Source organism: Phoxinus phoxinus (assembly GCF_949152265.1).
Source record: "Phoxinus phoxinus genome assembly, chromosome: 1".
Lineage (NCBI taxonomy): Eukaryota > Metazoa > Chordata > Actinopteri > Cypriniformes > Leuciscidae > Phoxinus > Phoxinus phoxinus.
The window spans coordinates 39715008-39732602 of NC_136876.1; the positions used below are offsets into that span (position 1 = coordinate 39715008).

General features: G+C 39.3%; 1 protein-coding gene across 1 annotated transcript; it reads right to left on the bottom strand.

Annotated features, from left to right (window-relative positions):
* Positions 1 to 9265: 9265 nt before the first annotated feature.
* wfikkn2a (info WAP, follistatin/kazal, immunoglobulin, kunitz and netrin domain containing 2a) lies at positions 9266 to 14651 on the bottom strand. The gene is made up of 2 exons (XM_079623856.1): positions 13137 to 14651; positions 9266 to 11946 (listed from the first exon to the last, which is right to left on the bottom strand). The coding sequence occupies exons 1-2, from the start codon at positions 13338 to 13340 to the stop codon at positions 10432 to 10434; spliced, it is 1719 nt and encodes a 572-aa protein (XP_079479982.1). The 5' UTR covers positions 13341 to 14651; the 3' UTR covers positions 9266 to 10431.
* Between the last annotated feature and the right edge of the window lie 2944 nt (positions 14652 to 17595).

A 17595-nucleotide genomic window follows, 5' to 3' on the forward strand; every position in this document is an offset into this window, starting at 1 on the left:
TTACAAAGTAAAATAACTAGCTTCCGGCCACACGAACATACAGATTCCACTTAAAGGGCACCTATTATGCAAAATTCACTTTAACATGATGTTTGAACATAAATGTGTGTTGGATTTATTTTACATCTTGTGAAAAGGGGCATAATAGGTGCCCTTTAAGTCTAAAGCTACGCCATTACGCACTACGCTACTTCGACGTCATAAGTTGTGCTTTAGACGCAAGTAGACTTCGTTTGGCCGGAAGCTAGAATTTTACTTTGTAACATGTTAAATATGGATTTTTTTTCTTAAACTCATTGCTTTGCTTTAGAAGGCCTTTATTAACCCCCCAGAGCCATATGGAGCACTTTTATGATGAATAGAGGCACTTTCATGGACTTTTTAAATATAACTCTGAAAGAAGAATGTCATATACACCTATAGGATGACTTGAGGGTGAGTAAATCATGGGCTTATTTTCATTTTTGGGTGAACTATCCCTTTAATAGTAATATTTTCTGAGACATTGCCATACTGTGCAAATCTCATACCGTTACGACCCTACACGGGAGAGCCCCCCACCCCACCCCGCTGTTAAAAAAGTAACTAAGTAACTTTTACTCTGAGTAAATTTTAAATTAGCTACTTTTTACTTTTACTTGAGTAGATTTTTAGACCGGTACTTTTACTTGTACTTAAGTAAAATTTCATTGAAGTAGTAGTACTTTTACTTGAGTACAATATTTTATTACTCTTTCCACCTCTGTCTTTTGGTGACGTGACGAACCCACTCGCCGTTACGTCACGTGTTTGCTGGGAGACTGTACGTTTTGAATGCTTATACTGTATCTCCTAAATGCGAATTTTGTCATTGTTTTAGAACACACCAGCTTATTCATAACCTTAAGGTTAACATATTTATACTAAAAGCTAAAAAAAAATACATTTTATTTCAGGGGGCCTTTAACACCAACACCGGCCGTGCTACAATGAGGCTGTCTGGCTAACTGAACGCGACAAAGCGACTATTAAAAATCAGAATTAGGCTTTAGCAGAAATAGATTGGAACAGTTTACGCACTGATCTATATAAACGTTAAGAAATCATTTGTATCATTGGTTTACGGTCGGGAATTTGTCGTGTCGCATCCATCACTGATTATAATGGGTTCTATTTGCCGCGTCACTCGCGTCTGGTGTAGACTGATAACGATAACGATAATAACGATAACTGTATCTTTGTTCGCACATTTTCATCACAGAGTTTTTCTTTGTTATACAAAATGTTCTATTTGGTCAGCACAAGTTTGATAAAGATGAAAATGACCAATATTTTTTGATAAACCTATTTATTTTTCTAGTGAATTTTTTTTTACACAAATGTAAATTTCAGGGTGCTAAGCCCTATATATATATATATATATATATATATATATATATATTTTTTTTTTTTTTTTTTTGTAAGGAACTTAAATCCTATTCAGACACTCTCAGTACATCCAGCAACTCCAAAGCCCTTAAAACTGTCTCAATGTGTCATTTGCATGATATTCTCATGACTTTATAACCTGTAATTGTACTCTCAATTATATTTACCCCTGGTATTGATTTTGTATGTTCTTAGCAATACAATAAAAAAAATAAAAACTATAACGATAACTATAACGGACGAATAACATTCTGTTTATTATAAAAGTGTGCTGTTGTCATCTGCTGCTTTAAGTCGGAATTAAACGGAAGTTGTGAAATTTTTTTTTTTTACGATGAGTGAAATCCGCTTCTTGAACAGGAAAAAAAGTAAAAAAGTGGGACTTGATTTTGTCTATTGGGAATTAACTGGATGGTTGCGGTTTGTTATTGGTCGTTATTGATTGACGGTCGATATTGTTATTGATCTCATGTGAGTGACCAGTTGATGCCGCCCTCACGCCAGTAAACACGTCATCAGAGAAGAGAAGAGGGAGCAAGGGGAAGTTATTTTGATTAAAGATTATGAGGGCACGTGAATTAAAAAAATATAATAATGATGTGCATGGGTAAACCATTTACAATAAATACTAAAACATTCCATAAAGAAAACACTAATGGTCAATTTTGATTGTGAAATGCTCAAATTATTTATAGTGGCTGGCTATGAATGTTTTTATCGTTCATTGCTCTGAAATCGCTCCAATAATTTGGTCCCTCTGTGCCATTATTGTAATAGTTGTGACACTATTCTCATAAAATTAGAATGATTATTAAAACTTAATAGTTATATTTTAAGTTAGGCCTATAGTTATAATCCTTCTTGTGAACGGCCTGATAAAATCCCCGTGAGTCGTGTAACGATTCTGCAGCAACATGAAATGGCTCCGCTGAAATACATTTACATCCAAAATGCCTATTAGTCACCCGCTACTAGCAATATCAATCATAAACACGCTCGTGTGGGTGACTGTGGTGTGAAGGTCTCTCTTACAGTGAGGCAGCTAAACATGCAGAGCAACAACTATAGAATAGTCAATATGATGTCATTTCCTTCTGAGAACATTCTCGCTCCTTTTTCGGCTCCATACCCAAAGGGAGCCCTCTCTTCTCTTCTCTGGAGCTTTACCCTGGAAGGAAAACACCTTTACACACACAATAAATAACGTCTCTCCGTGAGACCTGACAGTCAGTTCATTTTGCACAGCCAACCATGACTTTTAGGGGAATGGACTCGGTGTCATGCTGTGACAAATGCAAATAATATTGAATGTGTGTGTGGAGAGGCGCGTTATTTATGATCGCGATGGCTGCTGTGGTCGGTGGAAAGTCAGAGTTATGTGTTAAACGGTAAAGCCAGGCTTCACTTCGGCCTAACAATGCCAGGCCGAGCAGACACACATTCTGCCATTTGAATCAATGGTGCAGCTGATTTATGCACTCGGTTATGCACTATATTACTCCCTCACTTTTGTTATTACAGTGTACGCGTCTATTTCTTCCCACTTGCTTGCTACTGGCTAAAAGTAATTATAGAGCAGGGATGCGATGACGGCCTGAGAAGATCATCCATTTACAATGAGAGGTTTGCCCGCCATCTGTGCAGCATTATAACTAAAGAAAATATCTGTATCTCATGGGAAACAAGCTGGGTCAGAGTATTGGCTTATATCATACAAAAACTAACATGCTGAAGGAGCTTTCATGAATATAACCTTAATGGTCCTAAACATCTACCTCATTTTATCCTAAGCAAAACATAATGTATCACTTTGATTTTGAGGTGGATTGTGATCTTGAAATGTTTTTGGGTTTGGCGATATTCACAGTCACATGACTCCATACTACATTAGATATGTTAAGTTTAAGTTTAGTTTAAGACTCTAACAAAATGTTCCATTTAATTTCATGAATCAGATTAGTTGTATCATGCTGTAGATTTCCCACCTTCCACTTCAGCCAGCTTTCTAAATGAAGCTACTGACCCATTAAGCTTGCACATAAATTATTCCTTATTGATGAATTAAGCACCGAAGCAGAGGATTCTTCTGGAAAAAAAAGACTGCAGCATCGTAATTTCCCATTATTCTGCTCACTCACCCACGAGATTGGTTTAAAAACTCGCAAGACATTGATTGTGACATTGTGAATCATTCATTCATACCTTAATTTGCTAATTCGTCAACTTAATCATTCAGTTTTTTATTTAAAATGAAGATTGCATGTAGTGTCACTGTCAATTCAATATGATAATATGCATTGCATAATTTATGTCAAAGCACATGACAGTGTAACTAACATACAATGACAGTTAATGAGAATACCCTACTGGATATAATGCTACAGACACACATGGCCATTTATATAAATTACACTAGCATTGGTGCAATTGCGCCCCCCAGTGGAGGATTCAGTGACCCTGAAAACCTGATCTATTATTGAAAGCATAACTTTACACAGGAGGACAAACTATAAAACTGATCTCACATCACCTCAGATTTAAAAATGAACATGGTTTGAATGCATGCATTGCAACTGAACTGACTTCCATTGCAATATTGACGAATATACGAGGCCCCTGAAGTCACATGATGAAGGAAAAACATCTTGTCAATTCAATGTCAATGCTTTTGCATTTGGAAATGTTTTGGGTTCTCCCGAGAAACGTTGCGTTCGCTCGCAATACTTTTGAATGCAAATTTTCTCGGGGGTACGCAAAACTTTTATGAGAGAACGCATTGAAATATGCCTATATATATTTTTTCCCATCACCATGTCCCTTAGGGGCTCTGTACGAGTGAACCAAGTAAGCAAACAAACAAATAGATAAATAAAAATGTTCTTGACCTATTTGTTCTGTCAAGAATTATATTCTTTATATTTACCGGATAATTCCGGTATTTAACACCTTGAGTCTATATTGTAGTTTGTTTTGGATGAACAAGAGTGGTGGACAACATTTTTTTGACAATGGTTCCTCTCTCGAGTTTTTGACTATAATAGAATTGGCCATGGACCCATTTAACATTGGAGTCAATGGGCATGTCCGAAAATGTCATTAAAACAGCCAATAATGTTCGTTTACAAAACTGTTAAACTCACCGAGTGGTTAGTGGTGTTCGTTGATGATTATAAACAATATATCGTCGCAATATATGATTCCAATCCGTTTATTTTGCTATAGTGGAACTATTTTTTCAGACACTTCACAACCGTGTAACTTCCGCTCAATATTTTAATCTGAAGCGTTAGCACACTCCCGACCACTTGATGGCGATAACCGGTGTGTATGTCTCGCGGGACACTCACGGTCACAGTCGAGTTCAACTTCATATTACAAGTAACAATTAATGAAGGTTTTGTTTGTTTATTTCGCTTACTCTCCCGGAGCACAGTTGCTCTGCTCGCTAGCCTTATGAGAAACGGAAGCGAGCAAAAAGACTACATCGACCAAATGTAAACAGCCCCCTTTCTGTTACCGGTAGCGCATTTATATTAACGAGCACTCAGTCCTTCAACAGAATTCAATGGGATTTTACAAAAAGACGAATAAAACACGACAGAAACTGTATTTCGCAACACTTTTTGTTTCTGGAACATCAACTAACATCACTAATCACTCGGTGAGTTTAACAGTTTTGTAAACGAACATTATTGGCTGTTTTAATGACATTTTCGGACATGCCCATTGACTCCAATGTTAAATGGGTCCATGGCCAATTCTTTTATAGTCAAAAACTCGAGAGAGGAACCATTGTCAAAAAAATTTTGTCCACCACTCTTGTTCATCCAAAACAAACTACAATATAGACTCAAGGTGTTAAATACCGGAATTATCCTTTAAGACGTGTTACACAAACTTTAAAGTCCCCCTGTGGTAAAAAATCAAGTTTTTAATGTTTATGTGGTGTTTTAAATAGGTTTTTAAGAAAAAACATGTGCAAATTCATGTCAACACCATTGCTGAGTATTTTCTCCTGAAAAAAAAGGAGTTTGAAATCGCTGGGGTTTCTGATGTCACAAACTAGGCCTACCTTGCAACCAATTAGGACGTGCTGGTGGGCTTTAGCATATTTAGCATTAACTATTCTCTGTCAGAAGCAGGATAGTCTCAAGAGAAGCCAGATTATCCCAGTATATTTTTTTGTTGATATTGAAATCGGGATTTAGCAATATAGCGAATATAGCGGGTGAATGATGTATTACGATGTTATGAGGAACCGTTCTCTTCAGTGCCTTTCTCCACTGACCTTCTGAGTTGTTCAAAGCATTTCTGATGAATGATTGTTAGGAGGCAGACTGATATGGTGAATGTGGTTTGTGTAACAACACATTATTAGCTGTTTGATAACATAGTCAAGCAAAAGGCTTATATTAATTACCGTTATGTGTTCGACGTTGTAAAGAGCCATACCATTGTGCAGCGTTTACCTCAGTAAGTTAGTCGAGTGAATCTGTGAGCCTGTATGAGTGAATGGAGGCGGGGCTAATTTGCATATTCATGAATCCGCATATACTAAATGAAGCGAGGGTGTACAGATGCATTCAAGCTATTTTAAGGCATGAAGATTTTTTTTGTTACTTTCTTGTTAAACTAGTTTAAACTAGTCTTGTTTTTTGATGCCGTACATCAGTTGTCTACTTCTGGGGACTCCCACCTATACGGGACGTCACTAGACTCCTGATTGCTGTGGGAACCTCTTCCCGCTGTGAATGGGCCATATGCACGCCCACTTCTGCATATGGAATGAAACATTTCATTTGCATAATTTACTTCGAGAAGAAACGATTTCCCCTGTCAGAGCAGAGCACGCAAATCAATGGACACCAAAGAAAAGTGCCTCCATGAGAGTGACTTCTGAGGCACCAGGAATAAGTAGGCAGGATAAATCTGTAGCAGAAGTAGGCTACTTGAACACTGTTAAGTGCATGAGGCCCTTCGAGGCGAGACCGCAGGGGTCAAGATGATTCAAAAAGATGCCGTTGCAAATCTCATCATAATACCAAAAAATCCCAACATCAGATTGCTTTCGACTGAGATTTTACCAGATAGTCCACTATAATGAAGACCATAATAACCCACCACAGATGTCGAGGGGGACTGCTTGTTCAGAATTTTCAGCATCATTACTTCTGTCTTCAGTGTCACATGGTCCTTCATAAATCATTCTAATATATGCTGATTCGGTGCTCAAGAAGCATTTATTCTTATAGAATATATAAGAGTGCTGCAGGGATGACGTATTTTTGTAGAACAACCCAGAAGTTAGCATCACACTGGTTCCCTCGACAAAAACGGAAAAGGATTTTACCATTGGCTTTTGGAGCCTATTGCCAGAAATAAAAGCTATAACCTTAGGCTATAAACGAACAAGCTACACCACCGTCGCTCGACTTCAACGACACGACCATCACCTTCTGACAAAATTCTCTGAAACTTTGAGTTATAATATTTTGCAAGAGCGTGAGTATATACACGTCGAGGCTGTGAAAGCGACGTTTAATGTCAACAAACTCTGTGCTGCAACTGGTTAGCTTTTACAAGACAAGTAAAAGCTTTAAAGACAGTAAAAACAAACAAAAAAATAGTGGGGTATCACTGATGTGTTTTAATGTCATAGAATAAAACGTGAAAATATATTGCGTTCACCACAGATCTTATTTCAGGCTTTTAACCAAAATCATATTAAAAAAACATTGACGTCCACAATGATGGAGCAGGAAATGCTAAAATGCTAACTAATTTACGGGTTTCGGCCTACAAAAACATGTTATCGCTGCAGCACTCTATTATCAATGTTGAAAACAGATGTGCTGCTTAATATTGTTTTATGGAAAGTGAGACATTTTTCAGGATGAATAAAAAGTTGGAAAAAAATCTTAGTAGCATTTATTTGTAATAAAAAATCTTAGTAGCATTTATTTTGTAGTCCTGTAAAAAAAAGATGCTGCTTTAAATTTTTATGTAGCTACAATATACTTAAGTAATTTCAATTTAAGACACATATTGTTACAACTTATTGATCGTATCATTTTGTACAGCCTTACGCTGTACTTATAGTAATTACAATAACTGGGTAATAACTAGCTAGGTACTAACCCTGAACCTACCCCTAAACCTAACCGTAACCCATGTAGTTACCTTATATTACCCAGTATTGTTTTTAGGTAAGTTCATTGTAAGTACATGCAAGTACACGTACTGTAAAATAAAGTGCAACCGATCTATTTTATAAATGCCTTTACCAATAACTTTTGATCAATTAAATTCGTCCTTGCTGAATAAAAGTATTAATTTCTTAAAAAAAAGAAAAAATCTTACTGACCCCAAACCTTTGAACAGTAGTGCAGTTTCTAAAAAGTAATAACTTCCAATGTTGACCAGTAGATGTCAGAGAATCTGCCAAACACTCAAAATTTACAATGGCAACAATAGTTACTACTGCCACACTACCATAAACTGTGGTATTATATATAAAACAATCAGCAAAAATAGAAAAGAAAAGGACAGATTTTGTTGACTTCTTACACTGTCTGGAAATTCTGTTAGCATTTAGCTAACATACAATTATTAACCTTACCTAGTAACTAAGATATTTTGTCGAAAACTATGGTTAATATGGTACATTTTAGAAGGAAATTTTCACAAGGAAGTCTTTCTTACTGACAAAACACAATGAACGGTTGCTAACAGTTTCTTAAATGTTAAATAGCCTGCCTACAAAGCAATTTACAGTGCATTCAGGATATTCAGGATCTTTGGGAATTTAATCTATGATTTTGCTATTGCACCTTGTTCTTCTTGTTAAGGAATACTCCCATCTAAGGAATACAAAAGCAACATGAGAGCAAAAATACTGTGCCATCATCTCGTTTGCCTTTGAGTTTGGTGATGTAAAGGTCATATTAAACTTATTCTGAGATTGAGATGCTTATCAATAGCTGTAACTCCCACAACTTTAAGGGGGACATGTCCCCTCAAATAGTCAGATTAGCGCCCAACTGATACTTTTCAATAGTTCTTAAACATAAATTTTGTTCCCTCAAATACATGCACTTACAGTGTTGCTCAGTGAACATCCAGCATCCATAACTAACGGTTAAGCAAACTAGAAAACAACAATCTTTCTTTTTTTTTGCCCATTGAACTTGAGCCTGAGTGCTTCACTTGACACTTGTCAACAGTTTTAATGAAACTTCCCCACTCTACATTCCCAGCATCCACCCCCAAGCCAATCCTATCTCTGATTCTCTCCCTCGCTCTTTTCATTCTTTTCATTAGCCTCTTACGGGGTCATGGATGAGGCCCTGTCAGCCAGCCTGAGGTAGCAGCCATCGGAGGCCCACCCTAGGGAAAAAGCATGTGTTATCCCTCTCCCTCCCATCCAGCTCCAGTCAAAAGTTCAAAGCCGTGCCTTTAAAACAGAGAGTGGTGTGTGTGCTGGCTCCCCTCCCATGCAGGGTCACAGCTTGGCTGGAGTTGGAGCTGGGGAGATGAGAGGGCCGGGCGGCTGGGGGGAGGCGGAGGTTCTCACATGAAAGGTCTGCAGCCGAGGAGAGAGTCCCAGACCTAGACACAACACAAGGGATCAGACTGGCCCCCCACCCCCCTTAGCCGCAACACTTCCCACCAAAGAACAGCTGGAATGTGACCTGTTCCAGAACCAAGGCCAGGACTGACCGACAATAGAATACATCGGGATTGGGGGGTGGGGCCGCTGTTCTATCATAAAGCATGTCCCCCCTTATCAAAGCTCGTTCAAAAACGAGTCCCACAACCCCAGCTAGGCAGAAAGTTTCGCAAGAAAGGTCCAGGATTTGATTGGGAAAAAGTCTTTAATCGGCTCTCTGGTGTATTTCCATAAACGTTTAATACATTTTCAACTGCTCATAAAATAATAGTTATAATCTCATTATATGTTTGCCATTGTATGGTTTGACAAAAAACACGAAACATACTTTGTAAAGCACGTACATAGGACTACCTTTGTTTCAATGTATGGTAGTAATGTAAAAGCATAAATAGACGGAACAAAGTACAACGATTACAGATACGAAAGACTATGAATTATAATAAGGTGCAAGAGTATTTAACATGTCATTTTTTTTTTAGTTTTAGAATGACATGGCTTCATAACTAAAGGTGAAGTGTGTAATTTTTGCGGCAAATGAAATTGCAAAATTGACTGTATTCACACAGGTTTCTTAAACACTCTCATTGGTCAGACATAAACTTACGGTACTGGTTTAACCAATGTCGCTGTGCCGGGCTGCTCAAACAAATAAGCAATGTGTAATCAACTCACTTAAAATTGCTTCTGCATGTTAAGACGGGGTTTATTCCGTCTTTGAAAAAATTACACACTTCAGCTTGAATGAAATCTTCATGGAGTATAAATAAAGTTTTAGGTTAGTAATGTTTAACCACCTGCTTCCACTGAAGATTCATGTTCAGTAACCGCCTGCAAGGCATTTGTTCTGAGACAGGTAGACGGTTTAATAAAAACATCTGTGGATTTTTAGTCAAACTAAAATAACTGGACTCACACTACAACATGTAGATGTAAATAGGGTAATACTTTCGTATGAAATCATCTAGTATATAAGCATGTTTATGTGTCATTCACACAGTGTAATCCACATATTTAATTTCTCTATGGATAATTCAAGCAGCTTTATGCTGCGGCAGAAGCACAACATATGATTGTAGAAACTACAAGTCAAGTTTGCGAGTGAGTCTGCTTCACGAAGAAAAGCAGGTGAGAGGCAGGCACGTTGGTTAAGGGCAGGGGAACCCAAACCTACTCCTGGAGGGACACCTTCCAGCAGAGTTTATCTCTAGCCTTATTGAAACACACCTGAACCAGCTAATCGGGGTCTACAGGAAGGTGTGTTAGAGTTTAACTCTGCAGGAAAGTAGCCCTCCCGGAGCAGAATTTAACACCCCTGGTTTAGGGCGTCCAGAGATTTAGGTATTGTAAGCGCCTTAGTACTTTGTGCTGCTGAACTCCTTTAAAACATCACAAGTCTTTTTGTTGATAACCTCACGGAGTTTGCGAACACGCCGTACACTGGAAGTGGCCACGAAGCTGTCGGGCTGCAGCGTGGCCATGCCGTTGTGAACATCTCCCATGATGATCATCTGTCCCTCAGCTCTTGTTATGTTCGGACAGGGACAGTTCCAGTCCATGTTGAGCAGCGTCACCTCCAGAGGCTCTTGCCCGAAGAACCGTAGCCCCATCTTCTCATCCTTCAAGATCTCCTCCACCGTGATGAGCGCGTGGCCGGAATCGTGGTCCTCGTTTAACTCCGAAATACGACCCAAGACCACAAAGTCGCTCTTGCAGAAGCTGGGGACCATCTTCTGCCGGGGTTTGCATGGCTTGCAGTTGTGGGTCTTGGGGAAGGGGCACATCTCCTCACAGGCTTCCTTGCTCTCGAAGTTGTTCTCGTTGCCGCCGCAGCCTCCATAAACAAATGACTGGCATTTCTTGAGCGCATGGCTGTAAGCCCAGCGTGGTTTGTAAGACTTGCAGGGACCTTGTACGCTGGGCAGGGAGCAAGGTGCTGCAAGCTCCGCTCCACAGGACAGCATGCACAATTCGTATGAATCGAAATGGTTTCGGTTTTTGTTGCACTGGCTGTACGTGAAGGTAAAGCAGTTGTTGCGCTTGGCTTCATAGTACCAATTCATACTCTCCTCGCCGCAGTCATCCATATCAGGTGTTTTCAGACACTCTTCAGCAGGTAGGCGTGTGGAATTCATCACCGTCTCCGTTTTGGTCTGCTCCCTAGGGACCACAGAAAGTGGGAAATGGGCTTGCACAGATCCACCCTGGTTCGTGGCAGTGCAGGTGTAGATGCCGGCATCCTGGACCTGGGCATTGTATATGACCAGCTGGGCGATGTTGGTAACCACTATATTTTCTTGCACGTGGTTGGGTCGCATCACAGTGTTCTCTTTACCTTCGATCTGCTTTTCCCATGTAATCGCCGGCTTCGGTTTTCCTGTCACCTCACAGAGGAAGCTGGCCGTTTCGCCAACAAACACAATGTGGTGCGCTGGGTTGCTGACCATGTTGGGACGTTGAACGTCCATGGGAGTGGTCTCAAGATGGGCGGTGGTTGGCCGGGCAGTGGTCTCCGCTGGGGGAGGGCTGGTGTTGGACAAACTAAAGTGGTACCTGCAGGTGACTTCTGTGAGGGTGACACCCCTGGTGCAAGCCTCAGCATCCATGTAGCACTTGTTGTAGTATGTCATGCCATCCGAGGCACAGGTGAAATGGGGCTCTCGTCCACAGCGGTCCCGGCACTTGCACACTGGCTGTCCGTCCCAGATTTCACACTCTGAACCCTGTTGGGTGCACATGAATTTGTCACAGGTGACCCCTTTGGGCATCCCCATTGGACCTTTCTTGCCCTGAAGGTCCATGTAGCGGGCAGCCACGCAGCTCTTGTGTCCGCAAACATTTGAACAGCATTTCTCGAATGGCTCACAGTCCTGGAGGAACAAAAATGGGATATTACTAGGAATGTTTGTGGAAGTTTGTAGAAGTTAATAGCATGACTGATGCTGTTTGATAGTTTTAGAAGTTCAGTTTTTTTTTATTGTTAGCATAGGTTACAAAAATAAAATTAGAACAATTAGAACAGAAATAAAATAATAAAATGTATGCAGATGATTAGGAATTCAAGCATATTCTTTTTAAATAATTTATAAATTAAGTATTTAAAACATTGATTAGACATTTTCTGGTGTCACAGCAACCCAAATGGGTCAGTTTGCTACATTTAATGACACCTGGATTAATAAGGACATATTTTAGTTGTTCTTATAAAAAACATGCTATTTTATAATGACATGACATTTCTGAATGCTGTAAATCCACCCTTACAAAAATGACCATGGTTACAGCCAAACAGTAAAATTCAAAAATGTATATAAAAATAATATCTCCAGACAGTGTATTTTCTTTTCTTTTTTCATTTTATATTGGTAGTCATTTTTCTTCTTTAATTTATTTTTGATGACAGTACTTGCTAATAGGCCTACCACATTAGCAGAAATAACTGTAAAATGGTTTCTTACCATGGTCAATTTAGTAAGATTATAAATTCGATCAAATTTATCATGCTAACCATAAGAGATACTTTAGTTACAGTTCGTAATAAATTAGTAAAACCGTTTTATATCATTCTGTCTTTGTTTTGTTCCTAATTTCATGTCAGTTGTTGATAATAATGCCACATTAACAGTACTGTAGTGACAATTATATAGCCTATATAATATAGTTCATATGAACGCGACGTTCATATATATATATATATATATATATATATATATATATATATATATATATATATATATATATATATATATATGCGTCGGCGTGAACTATGATTGCTTGGTCAATTTGGCACCATGCGAACTATTGTTTATGGCTAAATAATATATGTGAGATAGTTACAAATCTAAATGAATACACTGCGGATGAATGAAAAAAAAAGACCCATATTTAGACAGTTGCTGTCACGTTACAGCAGTTTCATTACAGTATCGAGAAATAGCCTAGTGAAACTATTTCTATTTGATTTTTTTTTTTTTTTTACTATGGTTAACATGTTGCATTTAGTTTTTAATTGATAGCCATGTGATAGAGATCCACGTAAGAATGGAGCAGCTGAACTCACCTGGTCGGACTCGCACTCGCGCGTGCAGGTGCTCATGGCATCCACCCACAGGTTCGGGTTCATCTCGTTCGGACACATTCCCGCGTGAGAATAAACCACTTTGGACAGAGTCATTGGCATCGCTCTCGCGCGCAAGTCCAAACGCAAGACGCAGAAGTGTCCGAACAAAAACCAAATCCATCTGGGAAACAGCATCCACCACATATCCACACGATAAAGAAAAAAGTCCGTTCGAAAAAGGAAACGTTCCAGTGGTCGAAAAGCTACGCAGTCACCGCCAAAACAATGCGTAAAATAGGGCACAAGTAAGTGAGGACCCTGGCTGAAGTGGAGGACGTGTGATCCGTTCAAGAGGTTTGTGGAGTGGAAGAGAGGTCGATCCGCGCGCGACGTTCATCTGTACTGGGGGATTATAGGTTGCCGGTTCAACCCTATTACTAAACATTTCATATACTTGAAAACGATGCCTATAGCCACTGTTTTTCATTCAATGTAACAGTTAAGGGTACACTAACTTCTCGAATGCCTTTGAAATTTAAGACGCAGAGAGGCACCTGTGTGACGCACCACTAGAACACCTTTTAACTCTTCACTACCCAACAAGAAGTCACTGCTATCTTTGGAATGGCCAACCCAACTGGTGTAATGCGCAGTGCGCACTGAAAACAGCCTCCTAATTTTATGTAGACGCTGTAAAAAAATTTTTTTTGAAGTAAAATCTGGTTACAAGTTTAAGTAATTTTTCAACCTAAATTGCATTCAACTGTCTTAAAAAATTAGTTGAATCTTGTATAAACTAACTTTTAAAAAAGTAAAAAATTGCTTAACTTATTTTGATGAGTTAAAGCAATGAAATGTTGTCAACTTATTGATCATAAAAATGTTTTTGAAAAAAGTCTGTTCTGCTAGCAAGGCTGCATTTATTTGATCGAAAATATGAAAATTAAATGTAATTTATGTCAAAGCTGAACTTTCAGCATCATTACTCCAGTCTTCAGTGTCACATGATCCATTAGAAATCATTCTAATATGATGATCTCATTATTATCAATGTTGAAAATATTTTTGTGGAAGCTTTTCCAGGATTATTTAATTAGTAGAAAGTTCAAAAGAACAATTTATTTTGAAATATAAATCTTTTGTAACATTACATGTCTCTGTCACTTTTGATCAATTTAATGCTGAATGAAATCAATTACTTTAAACAAAAATATTTTTTTTTGACCCCAAACTTCTGAAAGGCAGTGTACTTTATATAATAATTTAAACATACATAAAGAATCAGTCCCACAATGATTTCATACACACATTATTTACTAAGGGTATGTTTAGGCTACACGGCAAAGATGTAGGCTACTAACCTTTGCGTTTTTTGCACACAGTCGACAATATTGTCTAAGCGATCTGCACTCAGATCTGAGAAATCAACTAAAAGCGCTGTATTATTCATGCCAGGCCAGTAGGTGGCGATATCACTTTGTAAAGAAACACTACATAATAGGCTACACATGCGCACGACGTCACCATTTTCACAAATTCATGTTTTTTTTTGTTTACACATAGACTATAATGGTGTTGTTTTCAAAAACTTGGACTTTGAATGCTGTTTGCAAACTGCTGTTGTCATGTAAATGACCGATTAAAATGCATTTGTCACAATAAATAATACTAATAAAAACACTGCCGCCAGGAACATGTTCACCCAAAAGTTAATTTGTGTCTCATCTGACTCTAGCAGACATGGGAAAGTTACCTCCAGCTGTGAGGGTACAGGGAGGAGGTCATGTGGTTCAAACATACAACCAATGCTGTCAGCAATAAACACCAGACTTCATACGAAGCGGTCATACAATGGTTTGTCCTCTCCCCATATTTTTAGTCCTTCAATTTTTAGCCCATCAACATAGCAGATACTTAAAGACTTCCAAATGATTAAAGTAATTAAACGATTAAAAATATAAGACAACGTTAAAGTAGTCTATTGAGTTTTGACTGAAAAACAAAAACAAAATGTCCGCCTTACACAGGAACAACATTATGGGAGATATTTAACACTTGCATTTAGAAACTCTTGAGTGTTCAGAACATGAAACGATCTTCCTACGGTTTCCTTGTTTAACCAACTGACCTGGACTTTAAATCACTTCATTTTTTGTTTTGTTGTTGTTGAGAAAGCAAGCTTTTGTAAAAAGTATATAACGTGACTGATTTCACACACTACAGTCCAATATGACAGAAATGAGCAGCTGTCTCCGTTTTAAGTCACGGAAACATGTACCACCTGCAGTAAATCAATACACTGCAATAGAGCAGTGATTTAACGGGGCTTCTGCTTCAGATGAATCTGTTGTGTGAACTTATGAGCTTTCTGAAAGGTATTAACACTGTCTGTATGCCTGGGCTCCCCACCCGCAGGAAGGGTCATACAAAACAATGCACATGTTATTACCTCTCATAAGCTCATTATATCGTCTGACTGGCACACAAAAGAGCCACCAACTCTCTCAGCTAAGCTCTGTTTGAAACGTTCAGTCGCCTCCACACGCACGCGGCAGGGTGAGCAGTGATTCGATGTCACTATTCTCAACACAGCAGGTTGTTCTTATGCAAGAGCGGCAGAATGTGTGGCGCAACATCTGGAGGACACATGAGATGTGTTTTCATTTTACACAATTTTCCTCAGACTTACTGTGTTTAGGGCAAGATATCCCACCTTATAAAAAACAGCCACACACATTTTAAAAAAAATATTCTTTAGTCAGTAAAAAACATTTCTTAAATATTAAATATGGTACCACACACTCACACGCCACTGTATTATGTGTTCAACTGCTTGTTAACACAAATATCTAATCAGCCAATCACATAGCGGCAACTCAATGCATTTAGGCATGTAGACATGGTCAAGACGATCTGCTGAAGTTCATACTGGGCATCAGAAGGGGGAAGAAAGGTGATTTCAGTGACTTTGAAAGTGGCATGGTGGTTGGCTGGTCTGAGTATTTCAGAAACTGATGATCTACTGGGATTTTCACACACAACCAAAAAGTATCAATTGAGCGGCAGATAAGTGGGCGAAAATGCCTTGTTGATGCCAGAAGTCAGAGGAGAATGGCCAGACTGGTTCAAGCTGATAGAAAGGCAACAGTGACACAAATAAGCAGTCGTTACAGAGGTCTGCAGAAGAGCATCTCTGAACGCACACCACATCAAACCTTGAAGCAGATACAGCAGCAGAAGACACACTCCTGTCAGCTGAGAACTGGAAACTGAGGCTACAATTCACACTGACTCGCCAAAAATGGACAATAGAAGATTGGAAGAACGTTGCTGGTCTGGATTTCTGCTGCGACATTCAGATGGTAGGATCAGAATTTGGCATAAACAACATGAAAGCGTGGATCCGTCCTGCCTTGCATTAGCGGTTCAGGCTGCTGGTGGTGTAACGGTGTGTTAGACATTTTCGTGGCACACTTTTGGCCTTTAGTACCAATTGAGCATCATATAACGCCACAGCCAACCTGAGTATTGTTGCTGAACATCTCCATCCCTTTATGAATATGACCACAGTGTATCATCTTCTGATGGCTACTTCCAGCAGGATAACTCTCCATGTCACAAAGCTCAAATCATCTCAATCTGGTTTCTGAGTTCACTAAACACAACGGCCTCCACAGTCTCCAGATCTCAGTGCAATAGAGCATCTTTGGGATGTGAAGGAATGGGAGATTCGCATGATGGATGAGCTGACGATACATCTGCAGCAACTGTGTGATGCCACATGACAATACGGACCAACATCCAATTTCCAGCACAATGTTGAATCAATGCCACGAAATTAAGGCAGTTCTGAAGGCAAAATGAGGTCCAAGCCAGTACTAGCAAGGTGTACCCAATAAAGTGGCCACACATACTTAAAGCTGACCCGATCTGCTAAGCCTTTAACAGTTTGTCACTTTCTCTTGTGTTGGCTAGTAGTTGAGGTTAACACGGGACGGTTGTTCCCGGATCAGCGGTGCAGAATGATCCGTTTGCCAGGTGCAGCTGGACGTCTGGTCTTCAGACGGACACACTGTTGTTTACTGAAAACTGACAGAGATCTCATGCTAGTTTCACCGTGAGGGGTAGGAGACGTGATCTGCCACGAGAACATGAAAAGATATAGCGCAAGTGCGCAACGGTTTTAAAGTTCAGATGGGAAACCAAGCTGAGAACACAATAGCTTCGGGATCTTTCTACAGTACACAACTTAATACGAATGCTAATGCGCTTTTCGTAGTTACAATGTACAGCTTGCATTGGATCATTAGTTTTTGCACAAATACAAGGATTCTAGTGTAATGTCCTGTTGTCTTGGGTAAGATGCCTGCACGCTCATGTGATCTATAGTGCTGAACGGGGCGGGGCTGTTTCCCTTAAAATGTGCAATTGAGCGAAAGGGGCAGTTGGTGAGCCGAGT